This window comes from Melopsittacus undulatus, chromosome 7 (assembly GCF_012275295.1).
Source record: "Melopsittacus undulatus isolate bMelUnd1 chromosome 7, bMelUnd1.mat.Z, whole genome shotgun sequence".
NCBI lineage: Eukaryota > Metazoa > Chordata > Aves > Psittaciformes > Psittaculidae > Melopsittacus > Melopsittacus undulatus.
In genome coordinates, this window is record NC_047533.1 from 39,791,488 (window position 1) to 39,811,955 (window position 20,468).

At 36.4% G+C, this 20,468-nt stretch overlaps 1 protein-coding gene across 4 annotated transcripts in view; it reads right to left on the reverse strand.

Moving 5' to 3' along the window:
* Positions 1–20,468, reverse strand: part of CLCN3 (chloride voltage-gated channel 3) — a 63,178-nt gene that overhangs the window by 39,008 nt on the left and 3,702 nt on the right. For 3 of the 4 annotated variants that reach the window (XM_005145514.4, XM_005145512.4, XM_031045796.2), the window contains exon 2: positions 12,794–12,969. In XM_005145514.4, the coding sequence (XP_005145571.1) occupies positions 12,794–12,953 (160 nt within the window). In that variant the 5' untranslated portion in view covers positions 12,954–12,969. Of the gene's footprint in view, positions 1–12,793; positions 12,970–16,751; positions 16,829–20,468 lie in introns of those variants that run through there. The other variant, XM_031045795.2, reaches the window with a different exon arrangement.

Genomic DNA, 20,468 nt, shown 5'->3' on the forward strand with positions numbered 1-20,468 from the left:
TTCAAGTCTCTGGAAAGCCACAGCCTCAAAATAGGCAGCAACCCACATGAATGCTAACCAAGGCATCCACGTGACACAACATCAAACAGTAACTGTTACAGCTTTGGCAAACCCCAAGCACTTCAAATAACCAGCATCTAAAGACAGGAAATCTTAAACTGACCACATAATTGCTTGCACTTGAAACAGATGTTATTATATATTGTATCCATACATTAACATATGTTGACTGTATGATTGCATACTGCTCCTATCTTGCACTTCCTGATAAGAAAAATACTTTATGTGAGGTTTTCATAGTTAATTTAGTTGTAAAGAAATAAGCAGTAAGTTTTTTTTTTCTTTCCCTCCAGCAAGTAATACAGAACTATTGTCTCCCCAGTCATTACGAGTGTTCTGCTTCAGTAAAACATCACGTATTAACCACACTATCACTTCAGCTTCAGAGATTCATTTTTGTCAAAATACATAAAAGAAAAAAAAATGCTTTCATGCTCTGAAAATGGACGTGCAAGTCATTCACCATACTGCCGCCCTATAACACCTGTCTGTGTGTGTATGCACACAAACACACGCGACTGACATTACTGAGGGGTCCTCACTGAGTCTGTTCATGCTTGGTGAAGCTGAGAATACTGCATGCCTGCAGCACCAAGGCCCAGCTTCAGTTTCACTCAAACAGGACACAGGGACAGAAATTAATTTTATTATGTATGCTTCTCCCTCGTGGAAGTGTGACAGACAACTACTTTAGCTTTCAAATATATTAGTTTCTTAAATAATTTTCTAAGTATGGTCTTAGAAAAGGTATTTATTTTAGAAGCCAGTGCTACAAACTGTGTACTTTAAATAATCTTTTTGAGCACAGAGTAGGACATATATAGATATTAAATTTACTTCACAGATTTATCAAGGTATTAAATCTTAAGAATATGGCTCCAGTACAAATGTTGAAAATGCTGGTATCTTCATAAATGTGAGAATAATGGGGGGAACAAAAGAGCACGCAGCAAAATATGTTTTAAAAACTTAAAGACTATCTATGTCCAAGGCAAAGGGAACCCCTGAGCCACAGATACTTAGTTCTAAATCACTGGTGTCTTCCACCAAGTTAAACAGATATCTCCATTTGCTGTCTCTGTCCAAGGAAATGCTCTCTGAAGAGTGACCTCTTACAATCACCTTTTCAACATGAGCAACAGAACTTTAAGATCCTGAACATCCAAAAGTGGCTTTCAGAGCCATTACGCATTCTCACCATTCATTTTGCCTCTTAACAAAACAAACCCAAGTACCTCTGAATTTTAAATTATTCACATTATTTTGATTTAAGGAGAAGTACAACAGAAATCCCATAGCATTCTCAACTCCTTATCTCAACAGCACTTGCAAAGAGTCTGTAATCTTACCATAAGGCTCTAAATAAAGTAATTAACAGGAGGAAGAAATACAACATTTGTAAACTGAATAAAGAATTAGTACAGAGTGAACTGTTAGTTCATTTATTGTATGTCAATTATAGAAGACAACACTATAAATTCAGCTCCATATTTGACAGAATGTGAAATAAAGGATATAAAGGACTTGTATTAACACAGTATAGAAGATCACCAGAAGTTTAAGAGTTTAATGTGGTTACTGAAGGCTTGGAATATCTCAGAACTGATTATAAGAATCAGTCACAGCAAAGAAATGTCTAACTTGTTAGCTGAAACTTGTTCACTGGATTAAGGCAGAGGCAAAATTTCTACACAAGTCTAAAATTCAGTCCGAGTTGGAAAACATAAAAGGTATAACTAGTTGGAGGGCACAGCTGATAAACTTTAGATATGAGGAAAAATAATGACAGTCTGTGACATAGGATACAACTTGTTATATAAATTTCAGAAGTCCAGCTAATACGAAATAACAACTCTTTCAAGGTCACTGCCTACAGACTGCATGCCAAATATAGTCCTTTGTCTAGTCTTAAAAGTCAGAAGTAATTTTCCCTTCTCAATTATCAGTAGCTTTTGTTCTCAAGGTTCATAACCACTACCACTGTGTGTATGCTCTTTCCTACAACACCATGAGAGGTGGGTGGTTGTTTCAGGGGGAGGGTGTAAGTGAAAGACAGAAAGATACTATGTATGCTAACCTGACCTAGTTAAGCCCTTTAAAAAACAAACAAACAAAATCTAAAAGTCTATACAATTTAATCTTTCCAATTTATCTTTTTCTATCTGGTCTGAAATACTGTCTGACTTTTATCTGCCTGACAATTTTATTTCTGCTGTGAAGTTCGGCAAATTCCACAATTGTAGTTAAGTGAAATGGTGCCTCTTGTTAACTACATGTTTTGGGAGTACATAACATTATGAACACTTGCTGTAAGGCCAAAACTTAGTTTTACAATAGCCTTATTTTCAATGATTGAGAATCTCTTAAAATGGCCAATTTAGGACACAGAAGAACCCCTGCCCAAACAGTACGTTTGTAAAGCAGTTTACTTTCAAGATTTCATCACAGTACTTAAAGACTAAGGCCTCAATCCCAGAAATTCTCCATGCCCAAATAACTTCACACATCTGAGTGCTCCCATTGTTCTCAACAGGCACATACTGTTGTTCACCACCACTTATACACATCTATTTTAACAGAAAAGGGCTTTAAGCCCATTGCTCTAAAAATATAACATATATGGGTGACACACCTTTTAAAGCATGCTGAGGAAAGATACCTTAATCCTCCCTTCACACTTTATCTTTTCCCTTATAGAGAGAGAGAAGAAACATGTTCAAAATATCTGAAAACATAAGAAAAGTCGGAGGTCACACAAAACAGGTACAGCTAAGCAAAGAAAGGTGTCTTGATGTGACAGAACAAGGCCAGTAAAAAGAGGAGCATCACAGAGGTGTGGCAGCCTGCTTATCTAAGGATGGAGGGAAGACCTTAATTCTGAAGTGCTATTCCATCATTTAATTTTATTAAAAAGCAAGCCAGGTTTAAGGAAGACAGCCAAGCACCTTGTTACATACAAACCAAACATATTTTCTCAATTCCCTCAATTACTTGGTTTATTTTGGTGACTATCTAGTTTCATTGCAGCAGGTAGTGAAAATTAAAATTGCATCTTTTCTGAAATTCCAAATGCAAGACTGGGGATGCTGAATGATTTCATTTAAGAAGAGATGTCAAAAGTGTGTCTGAAGATTACAAATGTTAGCATGATTCATGCAAAAAGATTTGTCTCTTAACTGTAATTTTTCTCTCCTATTATTATTCAAAACTAAAGCTTCTCCTTCAGCAGAACTAGAAGATAATGTTCTCTTGAAAAATGCTACATAATAAAAAGAGCACTCCTCACAACAGGTACCACTCCAACCATTCTGAACAGAATTTAACTCCTATGCACCCACAGTAGAATGATGGGCCTGGAAGCATCCATTTACAAGTATACACAAAGTGTCTCAAAACCTACTGTGTCCCATTCCTCTTCCTTACATTCCCCCTCTTTCCAGCTTTATTCTGCTGCCTTTTTTTTTTTAATTTTTCTTTCATTTACCCTTTTCTCTAATCTATGCAGCCAAAATTAAGCCCAGGTCTAATCCCTCTACCATCTCGACATCTTTTCCTAACTTGTCTCAGTTTACTAATCTTGCAGCCCTTAGACATGGCCCAGGATGAAACAAACATAAAGAACTCTGTGCTTGACCAGTGGTGTTGGCAAAAGGCTCCCAACTCTGTATCAGACTATATACAGAAGACTCCATTAAGCCATTTCCGTTGCCACCTCATCAAAGGCCTCAATAAGGCAGACAGACAATGGCAGGAAAAATTTCAGCCCAAATACAATGTAAAAAGCAGAAGTAAACAAATTTACAGCATATGCTGTTGGACAGTTCAAGGCAGATGGGATTTAAACAAAACAGGAGTCAAAAAATCCCAGAGGAATGCGCTTAATAGTAATACACAATAAGATTCTTTTTGTTTGCATTTTATTATACAGAAAAAAGTACCTTCTTAATCACATTTTTTTCATAATTGTTTCCCACAAATTAGTTAGTTAACTTTGCTCACAATCATTTCACCCAGCAGAGAATGCTTTATTCCAATATCCTGACTAATAAGCTTGTTTCTTCACAGGCCAAACTCAGGTTCTTGAATTATGTTGCTACAGTATTATGTAACTTCCAGTGGTCCTTTTACTCACTGCCCAGACACTGAAGATGGTAACTGAAGTCAAAACCAATCAGGCAACAGAATGCAGCAGAGCAGGTCATGCAGCCACAAGCACGTTGTGTAATCAATTCTAGGACTGACTTCCCCACAGCACGGCTGAAACCACTGTGAATAAAATTGGAGTAAATGCTCCCCACTGCCAGGCAAAACTGTAGGGCAGGGGAAGAAAGAAATAGAAGAGGAAATAATGAAATCATGATGCAATACAAACCCCCAAAATAAAAAATAAACGGAAAAAAAACCCCAAGCCTTTGGTCTCTAAAGACTGCTTTGGCATCTCAGCTCAAAACACTGAAGGCAAGACTACACTTTTCAGTTGGCTTTTCGCTTCTTTCTGGGGTTGTCCATCAAGTTCTCCTTGATCTGTAACCTAATGATACTGGAAGAAAATCCCTGACATCTGCAAACTACATACAGCTATCAGCTGTAAGGGGGGGGTTCTTTTTTCCCTTTTTTTTTTCCCTTAATTGATCAGCTTTACAGAGACACTAAAAAATATATTTTATTGTACTAATCAGAAAGAAAAAGCAGGCTAGTTTCTGCAAACAAGTTGCTTTTTCTAAGAGCCTCTTAACTACTTCCTACCTTTTTTTTCTCTTTACAGAGTAAACTTTTACTATGAAAGTACTCCTGCTGCTTTTTCACCTTTGCATACCTGTCCTTTCCTTGCACTCCTATCTGCTAAAACTCTAGTTATAACTTACCAACAGGAAAATTTGGCATCCTTAGTAGAAAGTGATCCTGGCTTACTTAGCAGCTTTCTGAAAGTTTACTTCTCCCTTTCCTAGGACTAGTCAGAATTCTGCTAATGCCAGCATTTTGTTTTTCCTCTTATCTAAATGCATATAAGGAAATGGGTTTTATCTGCTGTAGACTACTCTTATTCTGGTTTAGGATTGTTTATTTTTGGCTACTATTTCCAACTTGCTATTCAAAGTATGTGCAGAAGATAAAATTACAGCACCAATATGTATTCCTCCCTAGAGATCCTTATATATTAAGCTTACTTTCTATCTTCAAGAAGATCTTCTCCATATAAGTTGCATGAACACAGTGCCAACAGCAACATTGTATGTTGTTAACACATAATACTGTACCTTGACAAGCGTATTTGAATTCCATGAAACTATGAGCTCTGTACTCAGCAGAGGTCAGAATAAAACTGGCTACTCTACTTCCATGACATGTCCATCTTCCAAATACTGAGTCAAGTTCTGATCCCTTCCCTTAGTTACAGACATGAGAAAAGGTTGAGAAAGGGGCAGTGAAAAGGCTCCAAGGCATGAGATAGCTGCAAGGTCCAACTGAGCAAACCAGAAGTCCTTAGCCTAGAAAGGAGATAACTAAGGAGGGAAAGAAACAAGCAGCATAAGGAAACTAATTTTCACTACTTGTTTCCAGTAACAGAGTTCTAAAGACAGTTATTGTTTTAGATGACCTTTACAAGGGACAAGAGCAAGGACAATAGATTTGTGTTAATAAGTATACATTATATACAGGCATAGCAAAACACAAGCTATAAACAATTTAATACCTCACACTGGTCATTAATAAATAGACCTGCTTACTGATTTCCTGTAAGTAAATCATTGCTCTGAAACTTGAGATAGCAATACATAATTCTCTCCTCTTAGAAGTGGGAGAGGGCCTACCACCTTTCAGTGATAGCCCCATGCTGTCCATATGTTAATCTTGTTAGTTCCTACCTGCATACGGCCAATTCATGACACGCCTTATCAGACTGTATTTGGCAAGACCATCAAGTCATCCTAGTTTCAGGTCACCCTGTCCTAGTTTCATATGAAACCTTTTTGTATCAACAACAGTTTCATTTCAGTAGGCTAATAATATCCCCTAAGACCCCTATGTATCAGCAGAGATTTTTCACAGCTGCAACTATCAACATCAGAAAAAAAAAAAACCCATAAAGAAAAGCTTTTTATTCTGCACAAGGGTGAGTGACAAGGAAGTCCATGTGTCAGTCCCTGCTAAGACAGAATGTTAGCCTAGGCAGGACTTTGGCAGTTACAGCTGTTCTTAGTAGTATTTATATCTGAATTTTCAAAATAGAGAAAAAAAGGCAGTTCTTCACATAAAATGTAGCTAAGCTGTTAGAGCTTGCCAAAGGATAGTGTGGGTGCCAAAGAATTTCTTCAAGAAACAGTCAGTGGAAGAAAAACCCACTGATAAGGACTAAAACTCTAAAAGCTACCACTCGGTTAAGAGAGGCTGTCAGCTATACAAACCTGCCGTACAAGTACTCAGATGCTTATCACATACTTTGTTTTTACCCTTCCTTAGGCACTGACTTTTGACCCCTGTCAGAGACAGGCTGCTGAGCTAGGTGGATCTGTGGTTTGACCCAGTACAGCTGTTCCAGTGTTTCAGGGACATCATGATACCCTCTTCCAGAATGACATCTTGGTTTAATCCAAGCAGATGAAAAGCTTTCACTTCACTGTGTTGCAACCAAGAATATTCTCAAAGGTAGGAAACAAGAGTGTAGCCTGATATCAGTTTAGTTTAAATCTCATGTGCCTCCTTTGGTTGGCTTGAGAAAACAAATCAAAGGTAAAATGAATAAATGAAATATTGGTTAAAACTGTAGTGAAAATCGATTCTTTATTATCTGGAGACTTTACAGTCATATTGGATTTAATTATTTTATTGTATAAATCAGACTCTTCTTTCTACATACCTATATATATGCCATCACTTTCCTCTGCTTTCATCCTTTCATCTTATGCTATTCATACATTGTGCGCCTGGGAGAAGGACATACTTAGAACATTACACCAGGCTGTCAAGCTGATGATAACTGCCTTAGCAGCATCTGTTAACAAAGCTAGCATGCTTTAAGCACTTCAGTAATGCTGCAGAAGGAAACCAACAAGATTATATAATATCAGAAAGATGGAAAGAATAAACTACTAGTAGTACGATTCATCTTCTTCCTGAGCAGCTGACTGGAAATGCACACGCTTGTGTGTTTTGCAAAATGATGAAACCTAATTCAATAATGAACAAAAATAACTTCACGCATTACATAAAAAAAGTAAAAGAAAACGTGGTTCTGTATTGTCACATATCCTGTGTTTAGCTGCATTAGTAGCATGGAGCATACGCAAAGTGTTTGCAGCTATACAATTCTACAGGAAAAAGTAAATTATAACCAGTTACTGACAACTTAACTAGTCAAAATAAACTAGCTGTGCCCCATAACTGCCCTTGTGATTGGAGCAAGTAATTTTATGCTTCAATTTTTATGGCATAATTTGAGAGCAAATATATTACTTACTTAAGGAGAACAGTAAGCCCTTTAATGCAAATATTCCTAACCCAGAAAATAGGTTGTATGTAACTTAGGGAGAGATATGTCAAACTGTCATAAGGACTGCTCAGTCAAGTCAGTTTTATACCACATGGATGGAAAACAAAACAATGCCAATGGTGCAAAATGCTTCTGAAGACCCTTCTAAGTATCAGTTGTGGACAACAGGAAGAATCCGTTAATGCAATTTCCATGCATAAAGAATATAACAGGAACTTCAGCTCTTTATGCAGGAAATAAGTTATTTTATTCTTTTCTTTGTATTCTTCCTTGGTTTTATAACCTGTAATAGCTAAACAGAAACAAGCATACATGTGAAAGGACATTCATTTACTGTTGGAAAAGATAACTGTCTAGATCTTGCTTGATCAATTAACATCTGATGTGGTACGAATTTCTTGATTATAGAGAACCAGCCACACTTCTTAAAAATTACATTCTGTTCACCAAATAATACCATAATATTAGTTCCGTACATTGTGAACTAATATGTATGTAATATATTTTTAATGTCAGTATTTAGGGCACTGAAGATTGACTGGTTTGGTCTCTCACTTTAAGCAAAGGACTAACTCCTGGGTAAGGCCAGTTTAGGACTCCTGCAGTCTTTCACACCACAACCTGCTGGCATAGTTTTTTTTTCATGGCACTGCTATCATTGACTGCAAGAAGATAGCAGCGGCTGTAGCACCAGCTTTTGAATTACCAATTTACAGGTTGTCATATTAAGGTTAACTATTGCCAATTTTATGTTAACACCATATGCCAGACTGTAAACTGTCTCCACACTGAAGTCACAATATAAGCAACTAAGCTCCTTCAACTGAAGAAGGAAGCACTATAGCTATTGAAAAGAATGCCAAGCACATTCAGGACTCAGAGTCCCACAGGAAGATCAAAGTACCTTGAGATGTAAACACCAGTGAGTTCATTTGTTTGCAAACCATTTTTCCTGAAAATATGGTTTAACCATATGATTTCAGGCAGTGCCCAGAAAAAGTTTCAGTGTGACATTACCAAAATCTACCTCCTGCTGAGCCTGTCCTACACTTAAAAAAAGAAGTGCACACTGATGCAGTCCTCTCTCACATTCCATAAACAGCCCTCAATCATGAGTAAAATTACAAAGAGCTCTCAGTTTCACCTCACTAGTTGGCTAACCTTCAGTCATAAAAGGAGAAAGTTTGAACTTTTGAAGAGACTTGTTACAACCTTCAAGCCCCAGCCAACAGCCTAGAATTGTGTCTCAAACTTCAGAGACAGGAACAAGACAATACTGAGAGAAAAAGAATGGATTAGACATTTCACCTTCCTAACCATATCCCCCAATTAAAATATTAGTCTGATAATATATGTTAGTTCTGGAGAGTTCACTTCTGGTTAGAAGGAATTCTTTATTTTCTTTCCTGTGTTAAAGTGTTGGAAAACAATGAACTATCCCAGTGCAACTAATTTTTTAAAACTAAATAGGATAAATCTCCTCCTATAAAATTTAAACCAGTAAATACTAGCTTACATGACTTAACTATTAAAGACCTGATAGCTCTTCAGTGGTAAGTATAACATGTTTAAATTGACCTAGCAAGAAGCAGGGCAAACAGTCTAAAAATAAAACATAGATAAGCCACAATGAAAATGATCTCTATATTGCTTGCATGGAAGTACATTGCATGTACAAGCATTGGTAAGATGTCCTCCCTACAAAGAGGCAGATACTTCTGTTACCAGTATAATGTCACCATACTTCTCATTAGACAGCAGTTTAACAAGAAAAAACACTGACTTAAGTACCATAAAGAGATTAGCTTGGATAAGCAGCAAAAGCAAGTTTTGATCAAAGCTGACAGGTAGTATCTCTTCCAGGCAGGGCTTTGGTGCAAATCATTCAAGCCTCCACATGCATAGCAGTTTAATTATTTAGCATGTTAAAACACACTCTACAGTCAAAGGATTTATAAATTCATTATACTTATTTGATCTCCATCATGCTGCCACTAAAAGTCTGAAACTTATGCAAAGAAAACAGCTACTGAAGAATATAACAGACATATGATATACTATATATATAATTATACATATTTATACATTTAGTATATAATACTACATATTCACAATTTTCTGTATTCTTCTCATATGACACAATAAAGGAAAGTCATATACACGCTTTCAGATGGTGTCAAGAGAAACAAGATTGTTGTACAGCATTGTTTTGTAAAATAATGGTGAATCCTCCACATGGAACTCCACAAAACCACTTAAAATGCTAATCAGAGGTGACACTAAAAAGGCACACATCTCTATCAACTAAATATTAAAAGATACCTAAAAGTCCACATCAGACCTTCTGAATACCATTTTTAGTTAACAGCCACTTGTTTGGTCCCATATAGTATCAAGGAATTTCCTACATAAGACAAGTAGCATATATATCATTAGTGTTCTTTCCCATTGTCATCCCATTTTTGCATGCTTTCAACAGACGGCATATTCACCACTGAGTAATAGCCCCAATGGCTTTGTAAGCCTCAGTTAAGTACAAGTGGTAATGTGAATGGCAATACTGTGCTGGCTTTATAGGGCTGCTGTCCTGACAGCCTAGGGACTTATGAAGCCTACTGAAAAAAGCAGACTCCTTCCATTAATCTACTGCCCTCTGAATGAGGGGGAAAACAATAATTACTTTAGAAATTCCATAATGTTAGCTTTCTATCTGCATAATATATGTGCAGTTTATAGTTCAATTTTCATTCGCAAAAAAAAGAAAAAATAATCTTTATTTTCTCATCATTGCATGGTCTCTTTAAAAAAAAAATCCGAAATGCTATATATTATTGTATAAATTGCAAATTTACAGTGAATATTATTGTCCATGCAACTTATCCAGATTGGGGTAAATTCATGTCTGCGCTCATTTGTACTCCAAGCTTATATACTCCGCAGCTATGCAGCTTTCAGTTTAACTACATCATTTCCACAATCATTTTAAGTACAGACACATTAATGCAATTTTTGTTCATGTTGCTAAGAAACCAGGGTTACAAACTCTTCCAGTGTTACAGACTTAAAAAAATCACAAACTACATGCTTAACCAGAGTTCCTGCTTTTGGAAGGGTTCACCAGCTAATGCACAGAGCTAGACCTAATACCCCTGTATTCACATCATGCTTCGGAGCGCCTCTGTGTTAAGAAGCATGGGATCATCTAGTTACTGGGATGGTCTGCTCTTCCTCAGGAGGTAGAACAGTTTCTTTACAATGAATGCATCTGTACTTGGATTAGACTGAACAAAATACATTAATAAAGAGATGATTAGAGGACATAAGTATTTTAATAATAATTAAAACAAACAAACAAAACAAACACTTGATGCTAAATGAGTCATAGAGGACTGTAAAAAGGACACATGCAGTGCAGCAAGAAAGTGCTTGATCCTGCCACAATTTGCCGATTTAAAACACGTAAGAAAAAACACCTTTACATACTTGGAAACCTAAGGAATAAGAAACACTAATGTTCACCTCCTACATGGAAGTTTCTTTAAAACTTTTTTTTTAATTATGTTCTTGCCACTTTGAAATAAAAATTTACACCACATTCTGAGCTACTAATATTTACTATGATTTTACACGATTCACTATGATTTACAAGAAATGCTTCTTATCAAGTGACCAGAATTGGATCTAATGTCTATTTGCTAATGCCTATTAGCAAAAAATTCAACTTCAATAAAAAACCCCACAACTTAATATTTGTGTTCTAGTGCACATTCTAATATTTCAGCATCACAATGCGAGATGGGCTGCTGGCATGTGCAGCAATTAGCATTGCTTTTGACACTGCAAACAAAATAACCACCTCATCTGTTTGGACTCAATTTAAGAAACTAATTTCACAAGAAGGGCAGAAACTATTTATTTCATTGCAAATTTATTTCTCCTTCAAGCTTGAAGTGATGGAGTGGATTTATAAAAATGATAACCAAGAGCAGCTTCAGACCTCCAGTGCAAGTTGCAAATATTATGTTAAACAAGCAAGGCACTCACTTTATTAGAGATGTCAGATATCCACAACAAAATATTACACACAGAAGCCAATTGTTTGTCTAGTAATTACCAAACTATTAAATGCTTGACTTCATCGTGCTGGTGTTATCTAAGTAATTTGGCAGAAGACATTTTTATGTAGATTGAAGGTGTCCTGGCTCTTGATACCTGTATTGGTATACAAGTTAAATAACTGCACATTCAAGATATATTTGATTAGACAGAAGCACAGAGACAAGAAGAATGCTTACAATGATGTTACGCAACTATCTAGTACAATGCCAACATCCAATTGCTAAGCATGGCAAAGGGAAAACGCATGAAGGAAGAGACCTTGCATGGAAGGAAGACAACTGAATGTTAACGAGGCAGGAAAGAGTGATAAGAAAACTCAAGATGCTGAGTTTAATTTTAAACAAGAAGAAATGACAAGAGTATATATTTACCCAAGTTTACCATCTCAAGCAGAAATTACTGTTCTTCCCTCCTTCTGTTCCCCTCTTTGACCACTGGTAGGAGAACATTAATGCTTTCACTCCCTTGACTGTTTTGTTAATAAAAAAAAACCCAAGCAAAAAACCCAAACAAAAACAAGGAGGAAGAGCTTCCCAGTCCTTTCTCATTTGTATTACCTCAGTACATTTATCAGAGCTCACAGTAGAAAGCTTTCTTTGCAACCTTTCACCTAGCTGCAAGCTGGACTCACATGGCCTTATCTGTTGCTTTAACACCACCTCTACTTTAAACGGTTTTGCCTCCATTTTACAGATCTGAAGACAATCCAAGTTGAAACAGATTTATCTCTAGAAGTAATGATTTACAGAAACTGACAATTTCTGCCCAAAAAAAACATTTAAGACAGTGATACTTGAAAAATCCTGCTGCAGCAGAGAATGGACAGGTAGCTGCAGAATAGCCATCCTTCCCCTACTTGACAAGGGTTCAGAAGTTAGTATCTGCCTTGTATCAGAAGTCAGCCCATACAATGTAACTATTAGGCAAGCATACTGAAAAATGTCCAGTCACTGTCACTGTTAATGCATCCCTCTGAAGATCAGATTAGGTAAAGAGAAACATTAGTTAGCAATGAAAAAGGGTTAGTTTTGTTTATTAAAAACAAGAAGAAGAAAAAAACCACAAAAATCACAAAAAGAGGAAAAAAAAGAAAATTTTAAGCTGAAATGGATATTAACTTACCAATCGATGCATCACCATCCAAGAGGTTGTCATCTTCTGAGGTCTGAAAGTCCATAATTACACCTGCGCCATCTAAAAGCTCCTCATCGCTGCTTGCACTAGTTATACTGTTGTAACTGTTTCGATAGTAGCCTCTATGAAACAGCTGTTCAGACTCCATTTAGCTGCTTTATAACCTATATAAAGAAGATTAGTTATTTTCCATTTGAATATGGACAAAGGATTGAGAAGTTTCTATCAAATAAAACAAAAGTTTATTTCATGTTTTGAGGGGAAAATAGTAAGGTCACAATACTACAAGTTACAAAAAACATAGCAATAATACAGAACATTTTATATAGAGAACACTTTACACAAATCTTGAGTAATTTTTTCTGCATTATGCTTCTTTATCCCCTTCGTTGGGCTCTCCTTAGCTCAATGTCATCATCACAGAAGTGTTTCACTTTCAGTATTAATGATTTATTATTACATTTGATGCATACTGAGCACATGGCTAAAGTCTGCTTAGTCTTTAATTACTGTACCAAGTTTGGAAGTCACATACAGTCTTTTCATCTAATAAAGACATTTTCTTGTAAGTCTCAGCAGAAATATTTATTGGAGTATAAAGCTGAAACACCAGAAATGTTTGTTTTTTTTTTAAGATACAATTTTCTTTATATTAAAGGCTACAGTTAATCTGACTGCAAACCTGCTATTCAGAATAAGCGAAATAACTCTCCCTTTGGATGTCTTTTAAATCACTTTAGATAAATGTCACAGCAGTGGATTACAGATATGAAATCTTTCAGTAACTGAGAAAATGCCTTCAGATTGGGCTATAGCAGAATGAAAAGTTTTTATCAATTAGTAACTGACAAACCCAACAGTCTCTCCAGAATCGTAAGAAGCATACCATGAAGAATCCCTGAATCATATCTCCACAAATGTGATTTCACATGCCAATTCCTCTGGCATACACATGCCTCCACTTACACAATAGGCATGACACTACAGGCCTTCTCTTGTTTTGAAACACTACATGTATCCTGCTGCAAAGTATTGCTGCTGACAGACCTCTCCATCAATCAAGGAAAAGTTGTAACACAGAATGGTTTGGGTTGGGTTTGGGTCCTTAAAGATCATCTATTTCCAAACCCCCCCCCACTTACAGGCAGGGACACCTACCACTAGACCAGGCTGTGCATCCAACCTGGCCTTGAACACTGCCAGGGATGGGGAAGCCACAGCTTCTCTGAGCAACCTGTTCCAGTGCCTCACCACAGTTAAAGAATTTCTTTCTAGCACCTGATGCTAATCTTCCCTCTTTTAGTTTAATGCCATTCCCCCTTGTCCTTTCACTACAAGCCTTCGTAAAAAGCTGCTCACCACCTCTTTTGCAGGTTTCCTTTAGGTACTGGAAGGCTGCTAGAAGTCCTGTCTGGAGCCTTCTACCAAAACAATTAATTTTGAGGACCCTAACCAAGATTTTTAAGAACTGTACATTCATTCTCTGCATTCCCAGAGAGTCAAGTACCCCAGCTGCTTCATATTTGACACAGTGTTACCCCACCTTACAGCAGCAGCAATGGCATGGATGCAGGAAAATAAGACCATGAGAATGTTAACTGTTCAATAAGCTTCATGTAGGACTCAAAGTTTACTTCTTAAGAGCATGTCAGTCACCAATTTGTATAGCACTATGTGTTAATAATGGTGGGGATGACACAACTTACATCAATATACAACAAATTTCCCTGCATGTCTTTAAGAAAAGGGTTTGTTTAATAAACCAGGACACAACATTAGGGGTGCATGACCTTCAGCTGTACACAACATTCAAGACAATTTACAGTGTATGCTCATGCAACCTTAAGATACTGTAAGCAGGTGAGAGATCTGCCTCACTTGAGAGAAGGAAATCGAGTGATGTGGACACAAAGAGTTAGACTCCTACTCAGAAACAGATTGTTGGGAACAGCAACAGTAAAGAAAAGGAAGGTTATTGCAGTTTTCTGCACAGTCTAGTACCTCAAGCATTTTTCTGTTCTCAAACACCAAATATCCTGCTTATCTTTAAAACTCCACAAATAAAAGGTCAAGCAGAAAAGCGAGTCAGATGAGGGAACCACTTCCAGTGCAGAGAAATGTCTCTGGAGAACACACGAGTAGAACAGTAAGAAGTCTAATTTACAGGATGTTTGTTGTCAGATGATCTGACTAATCTGTAGATCTTGGATATGTGCTCTGTTGTCCATAAAATCACTTTTCTGTATCTCAAAGGAGCAGCAGGAAACAAAGGCATCTCAAGTTTGTTATTTCCCCAGGGGGAACTTGAAAACTTAAAAGTAATCCCCCAGATTACAAATCTGATTGAAATAGTTGAAAGCAAATAATCAAACCAACCAAACAAAACTGAGAAGAATCTTGGGAAACCCAAAAATCAGCATAATATTCAATTTTTCTGTTCAGGATGACTGACCTTCTGCAAAACCTAATCTAGGCCTGCACCTAGTGAGATAAATGTTAAGCAGACAAAACAAAAGCAAATTAAATTTAAATTAAGAATACAATCTTCACAAAAGTGATCTACAGTAGAGGAAATGCAGTGATAGCAACAGAAAAGTAATTTCTTGATTTGTTTTTAATTACAGAATTTTAAACATAACTGGTAACAACCTTCAAAAGTTATTTTTATAAAATAGTCAGGAATTCTATATACATCGTCTTATTAAAAGAAGTATCCAACTACTATACACTTTAAAACCAGGTAAATAATGTGACAGACACATTCCCCATCCACAATTCAAATAAAATTTTAACATATATTCCCATATACGGGATATATGTCAGAACAACTGCCCCGAATATGGAGTCAAGAAGCTTTGAATGCTTAATTTCAAACCTCCCATATTAACCCAAAATTGTGCAATGTCATAATTTCTATTTTTTAAGTAAGCCTGTCCTTCAGAAAAAAATGTAGAGCTAGAAAAGAACAGATTTTTACAACCATTTTAAAACAAAGACCATGTTGTGGCTACTTTTTTATCCTTAGGTTCACCAATGCCAAAATTATACTCACTTTTTCATCAGAGACCCAGCCTATATAGCCTCTATTTATTTATTTTGCCTGTCAAGATAATTAAGCAAGATGAGAACATGACTCACCTTCCAAACTTCAGGTTTGGAAAAGGGGTGAATGAACTGCAAGGACTTTCTCACTTCAATTTTTAGGTCAGTAAGAAACTAACTCATAAAAAGGCTCAGAAAAACTTACACTTCAAATCAAATACAGAAGGGAGGATGAGTGAAATAGCAGCCTTCCTGAACTCTCTCAAGTCAGCTTAGAGTGTCCTTAAGCAAAACTGTTAAGGACACTTAAGAACACAAACTGTTTAAGAATTAGGGAATGCATATGCTAACCTCACAAAAAAAAATAAATATACTGTGGCATTCAAAAAAACCTTACCCAAAACTAAACTATTTTCAAGAACAGGACTACTCTTACTGCAGTCATTTAATGAGATGACCAACACTCCTGGTTAACTGTTAGGTTATATTTGGAAAAAACAAAGTCATAAAGGAGTGCTGGCAGTTAACTGAAGCTATTTGAGTTTAAAAAAAAATAAATAAATCTGAGTTTATGTAGCAGGTTCTCTTGGAATAGAAAATAAAAAGATAGTTTCCAAAAATATACATAGGTAAAGCTTAGTCTAGTCCATGCAAAGCCACTCCCAAAATAAAATTACATTTTTGGGCTGAAAGAAACACTCAAATATTATTTAAACAAGAAAAGAAGCAAAGAAAAGCACAGAAACACAGACAAAACTACATGAAAAGGTAATACTTGTACAGCACAAAGACAATCTTAGTCTTAAAACTGTATCCATATCTACTTTCTAGATTCTACTGAAATTCACCACTCTCAGTTACAAAAGCTTAACAGAACAGGTTTTTTTACTTTTACAATACATACCAATACAGAACATCACTTTATCTGATCTTCACATAAGCAGTATCAGTAATAAATATCCATGTTTGATAGCACTTTTAATCTTCTCTGCTTAAAAAAAAAAAAACTGAAAAACCAAACCAGAAACTGCCAGCCTAATTACAGAATGAATACTGAACTCGTGATTTTAGTCATATGATTCCAAACATTAAGGGTACTGACTTCAATTTGTATGAAGTACTCAAAACTACCTCATCTCTGTTATCTAAAAATGTCTTAACAATGGCTATCTACAGTTGTAGCAGTTGAAGACTTATACCACCTGGCACAAAGATACTAGCCTACCTGATGGGATTGCTTCTTTCATAATCAAATTACTAATGTAAATACTTTTAAATTGCTTTCAACCAAAACTGGCTGGACTCGCTGAAAACTCAGATTTAAACTTGCTAAACTAACTTCATGTATTGATACATTAGAAAAAACTCTGCCATCAGAGCTGAAGTGCACACAGGCACACCAATAGCTAGCTACATAGGTGGCAAGGTACTTAAGGGAGTTTTAGTTAACAATTTAGGAAGAAAAGAAAAAAAGCTAAGGACATAATCCCTTAGCAGGAACTTGAACTAAATATAAAAGCAAATATAACTCCAAAGCATGAGCTTTATGAGCAAATAATGATTCCCAACCAAGTAATGGTAAACAACACACATATGTATTTATGTGCAGTTACCTTTTATGTACTGACCCATTAGTTTAGAAACTAATATACAACTATAGCTGCAAATATTAGCTCCAGGAAAGATGGAGAGTCTCCTTAGCAAAAAAATCTATTATGCTCCTTCTGTGATCATAATCAGGTAAGAATCATAGAATCACAGAAAAGTTAGGGTTGGAAAAGACCTTAAGATCATATAGTCCCAACCGCCCTGCCATGGGCAGGGCCATCTCACACTAAACCATATCACCCAAGGCTTCGGTCCAACCTGGCCTTGAACACTGCCAGGGATGGAGCATTCACAACCTACCTGGGCAACCCATTCCAGTACCTCACCACCCTAACAGTATTTTTGAGACAACTGAAAGGTAAAACCCATACTCCTCTTTTGAGGGGCAGCAACTATGCCTTTAGGTTCTGTTGCAGACAATGTGGCTTTTGTCTGCAGAGTTTTTTGCCATGATGCTCATTTTCTGGTTGATGAAAAGACACAGAAGCAGTGTGCAACATTCTCTTTACAATTTTTAAAAGATTTTATTCCTTTCTAATGTGGACTTGCGCTGCAGTCATCTGAGGGTTATACAAACTATGGAGCAAAGCTTTTACACACCACCAGAACAACCAGAAGTCTTTTTTCGCTTTAGTTTTATCTTTTCAGATAAATGTACTAAACAATCTTTAGCTATGTGCAGAGATCCATAAGTTCAGGGTCACACCTGAACTGGGTAGCTTTCAGATAGTTTCATTCAAGTTCAAGGCATTTGCATCTGAATGATGTGAAAGTACTCAAGGAATGAAAGAGAGACTTTAATACTACAAGAAATGAGAACATCACAGAAAGGAGGCTCTGCAAGCCAAGACAGAGAGCATAAGGGAGAAGACTCCAGCAATAAGAGAAGCACATGAAAAGTATTCATTCTTGATACGCAAAACTGTAATTTGGGATTGTTGAACTGTAACATGAAAAAGGACCACTATCCCCAGTTTAGCTCTAAGCATCTCTATAATAGCAGCTATCACAGATTTTTAAGGTCCCTGCACTGATTTCCAGTTTCTTTATGAACACACTAAAGCTCCTGAGATTAAAAAAAAAAAATTAAAATAATAATAAAAAAAATAAAAACTAAAAATCCTATAGAGCTCTTCCAAACAGAGAGCACAAGCAAAGGACCACTGCTTATGAAATCTTGTGGGGACCCCTGGTGGTTCCTGCTTACTTACTCACCCTACTCCTGATTTTTAAACTTCAAGGAAGTGAAGGAAATCCCAGCTAATGAGGTACTGGTCAGAAAGTACAAATCTTTGGTCACCAAAAAGTAAACAAAGCTGAGAGCTCTTCTTGATATGTGTAACAAAGAGATAAAGTGACAAGTGTGCTACATAGAGCTGTTCAAACTTGAAGGCTAGGAACACTGGCAACAGGCCTGCTCTTTTTGTCTGCATCCTCTCCCAGCAGCAGTGTTACAGCAGCAAGGTGAGGAAGGAAAGAAGTGATCTGCAGTTGACACCTAGCCCTGGCTAATAATGGCTGACCTTCTTGGCTAGACTAGACATAAGCCACCACATCTTTGTAAATACAGCATATCCAACTGTTACTGATTGTCATCTTCAATTGATTAAATAAATAAATATGTGGAGAGACCTGTGAACCTCTGATATTAATAAATAAGATTATTAAAATACAGAAACAAGCCATTAACAAAAACATATACACTTACAACAAACAAACAAAAGGCAGTGATATACAAAGATGTACAAACACCACCAAAAGTGGCGCATTCACTACATCAGGTGTGTGAGCAGTTCTGAATGCACCTAAGTTCCTTCCACTTGAATAGTCTCCTGTCCAGCTGTAAAACCTAGTGGGCTGTTTGGTAAATGGAATTTCTAAAATGATGTGCACTTTGCCCATGTCTACAAATGGTAGACAAGTTTCTGTCAGGAGAGTCTGCAGGGAAATTATTACTGTTAAATAATGGTATTAAGTTGAAAGCAAGAAACAAGGCGGGTATTTTATGAGGCAAAAAGAATATGGTTTTGTGAGAGATTTTCAGTTTTGAAAATTACAGAACAAAGATTCATTGATACTTTCCTAAAAGGCTTCTAAAAGGCTTCTAGCTAACAGAGCACACTAGAATGTCAGATAACTTACAAAGAGACAAGGCCAGTTCACTGGGTTCATAGATCAAACTTATTAGAAATAACCCATTCTCTATCTATTCAAAGAACAAGAAGGTTTTTTTTTAAAGTTTGTTAGAAAGGAATAAACACTGAGATTTTTATAACTAGGGTGATAATATGAATACTCCATGCACAAGTTGTTAGGTCTCCTTGAGTGTTCTCCAGTCCTATGAGCTTTGTCACCGAAGTTAAAGGAATATTCATGTCTTGGCACAAAAAGAGAAGAAAATTGGTAAGTCTACAAAACTGATACTAATTTTAAGTGTTCAGTCATTCTTGCAGTTTTCCATATGAGAATAAAAGTTTTCTGCAAGACAATAAGCAGCAAAAAGTCAAATAATAATTTTAAAAGCCTTCAGTTTTCTTTCCTAGAGAGATCCCCTTTGGAAATTTGTAGATTCACTTTTTGGAATCAGAAAATTAGTGTGTTTGGAAGTATATTGAGAACTGCTTTTTTCCCCAGCCATGTATACAAAACAAATTAGAAGCAAAAACCTCAGGGGAAAAGCTGCAGTAAACCAAGAACTGCAGAAAACACATCAAAAAAAATATCTGGCAGAGAACACTAATTTGGAGATAAGAGCAGAAGGAACTCAAACACAAACTTGCCTTTCAGAGAAAAGAGTACCTGAATTTTACCTGTCAGGATGTCAAAATATTAGGTCAACTCAGTAGTTCTATCTGTAATTTAAATAAATTACTGAAGTGAAATTTAATTTTTACTATTTCAATTAGGAAATGTTTCTTCATTATTCTTCTTCATTATTGTACTGCAGTATGAACACAAAAAATGCACATTTGAGTATCTCCTCTTTCATCAACTCTTTAGAGAAATTTATCAA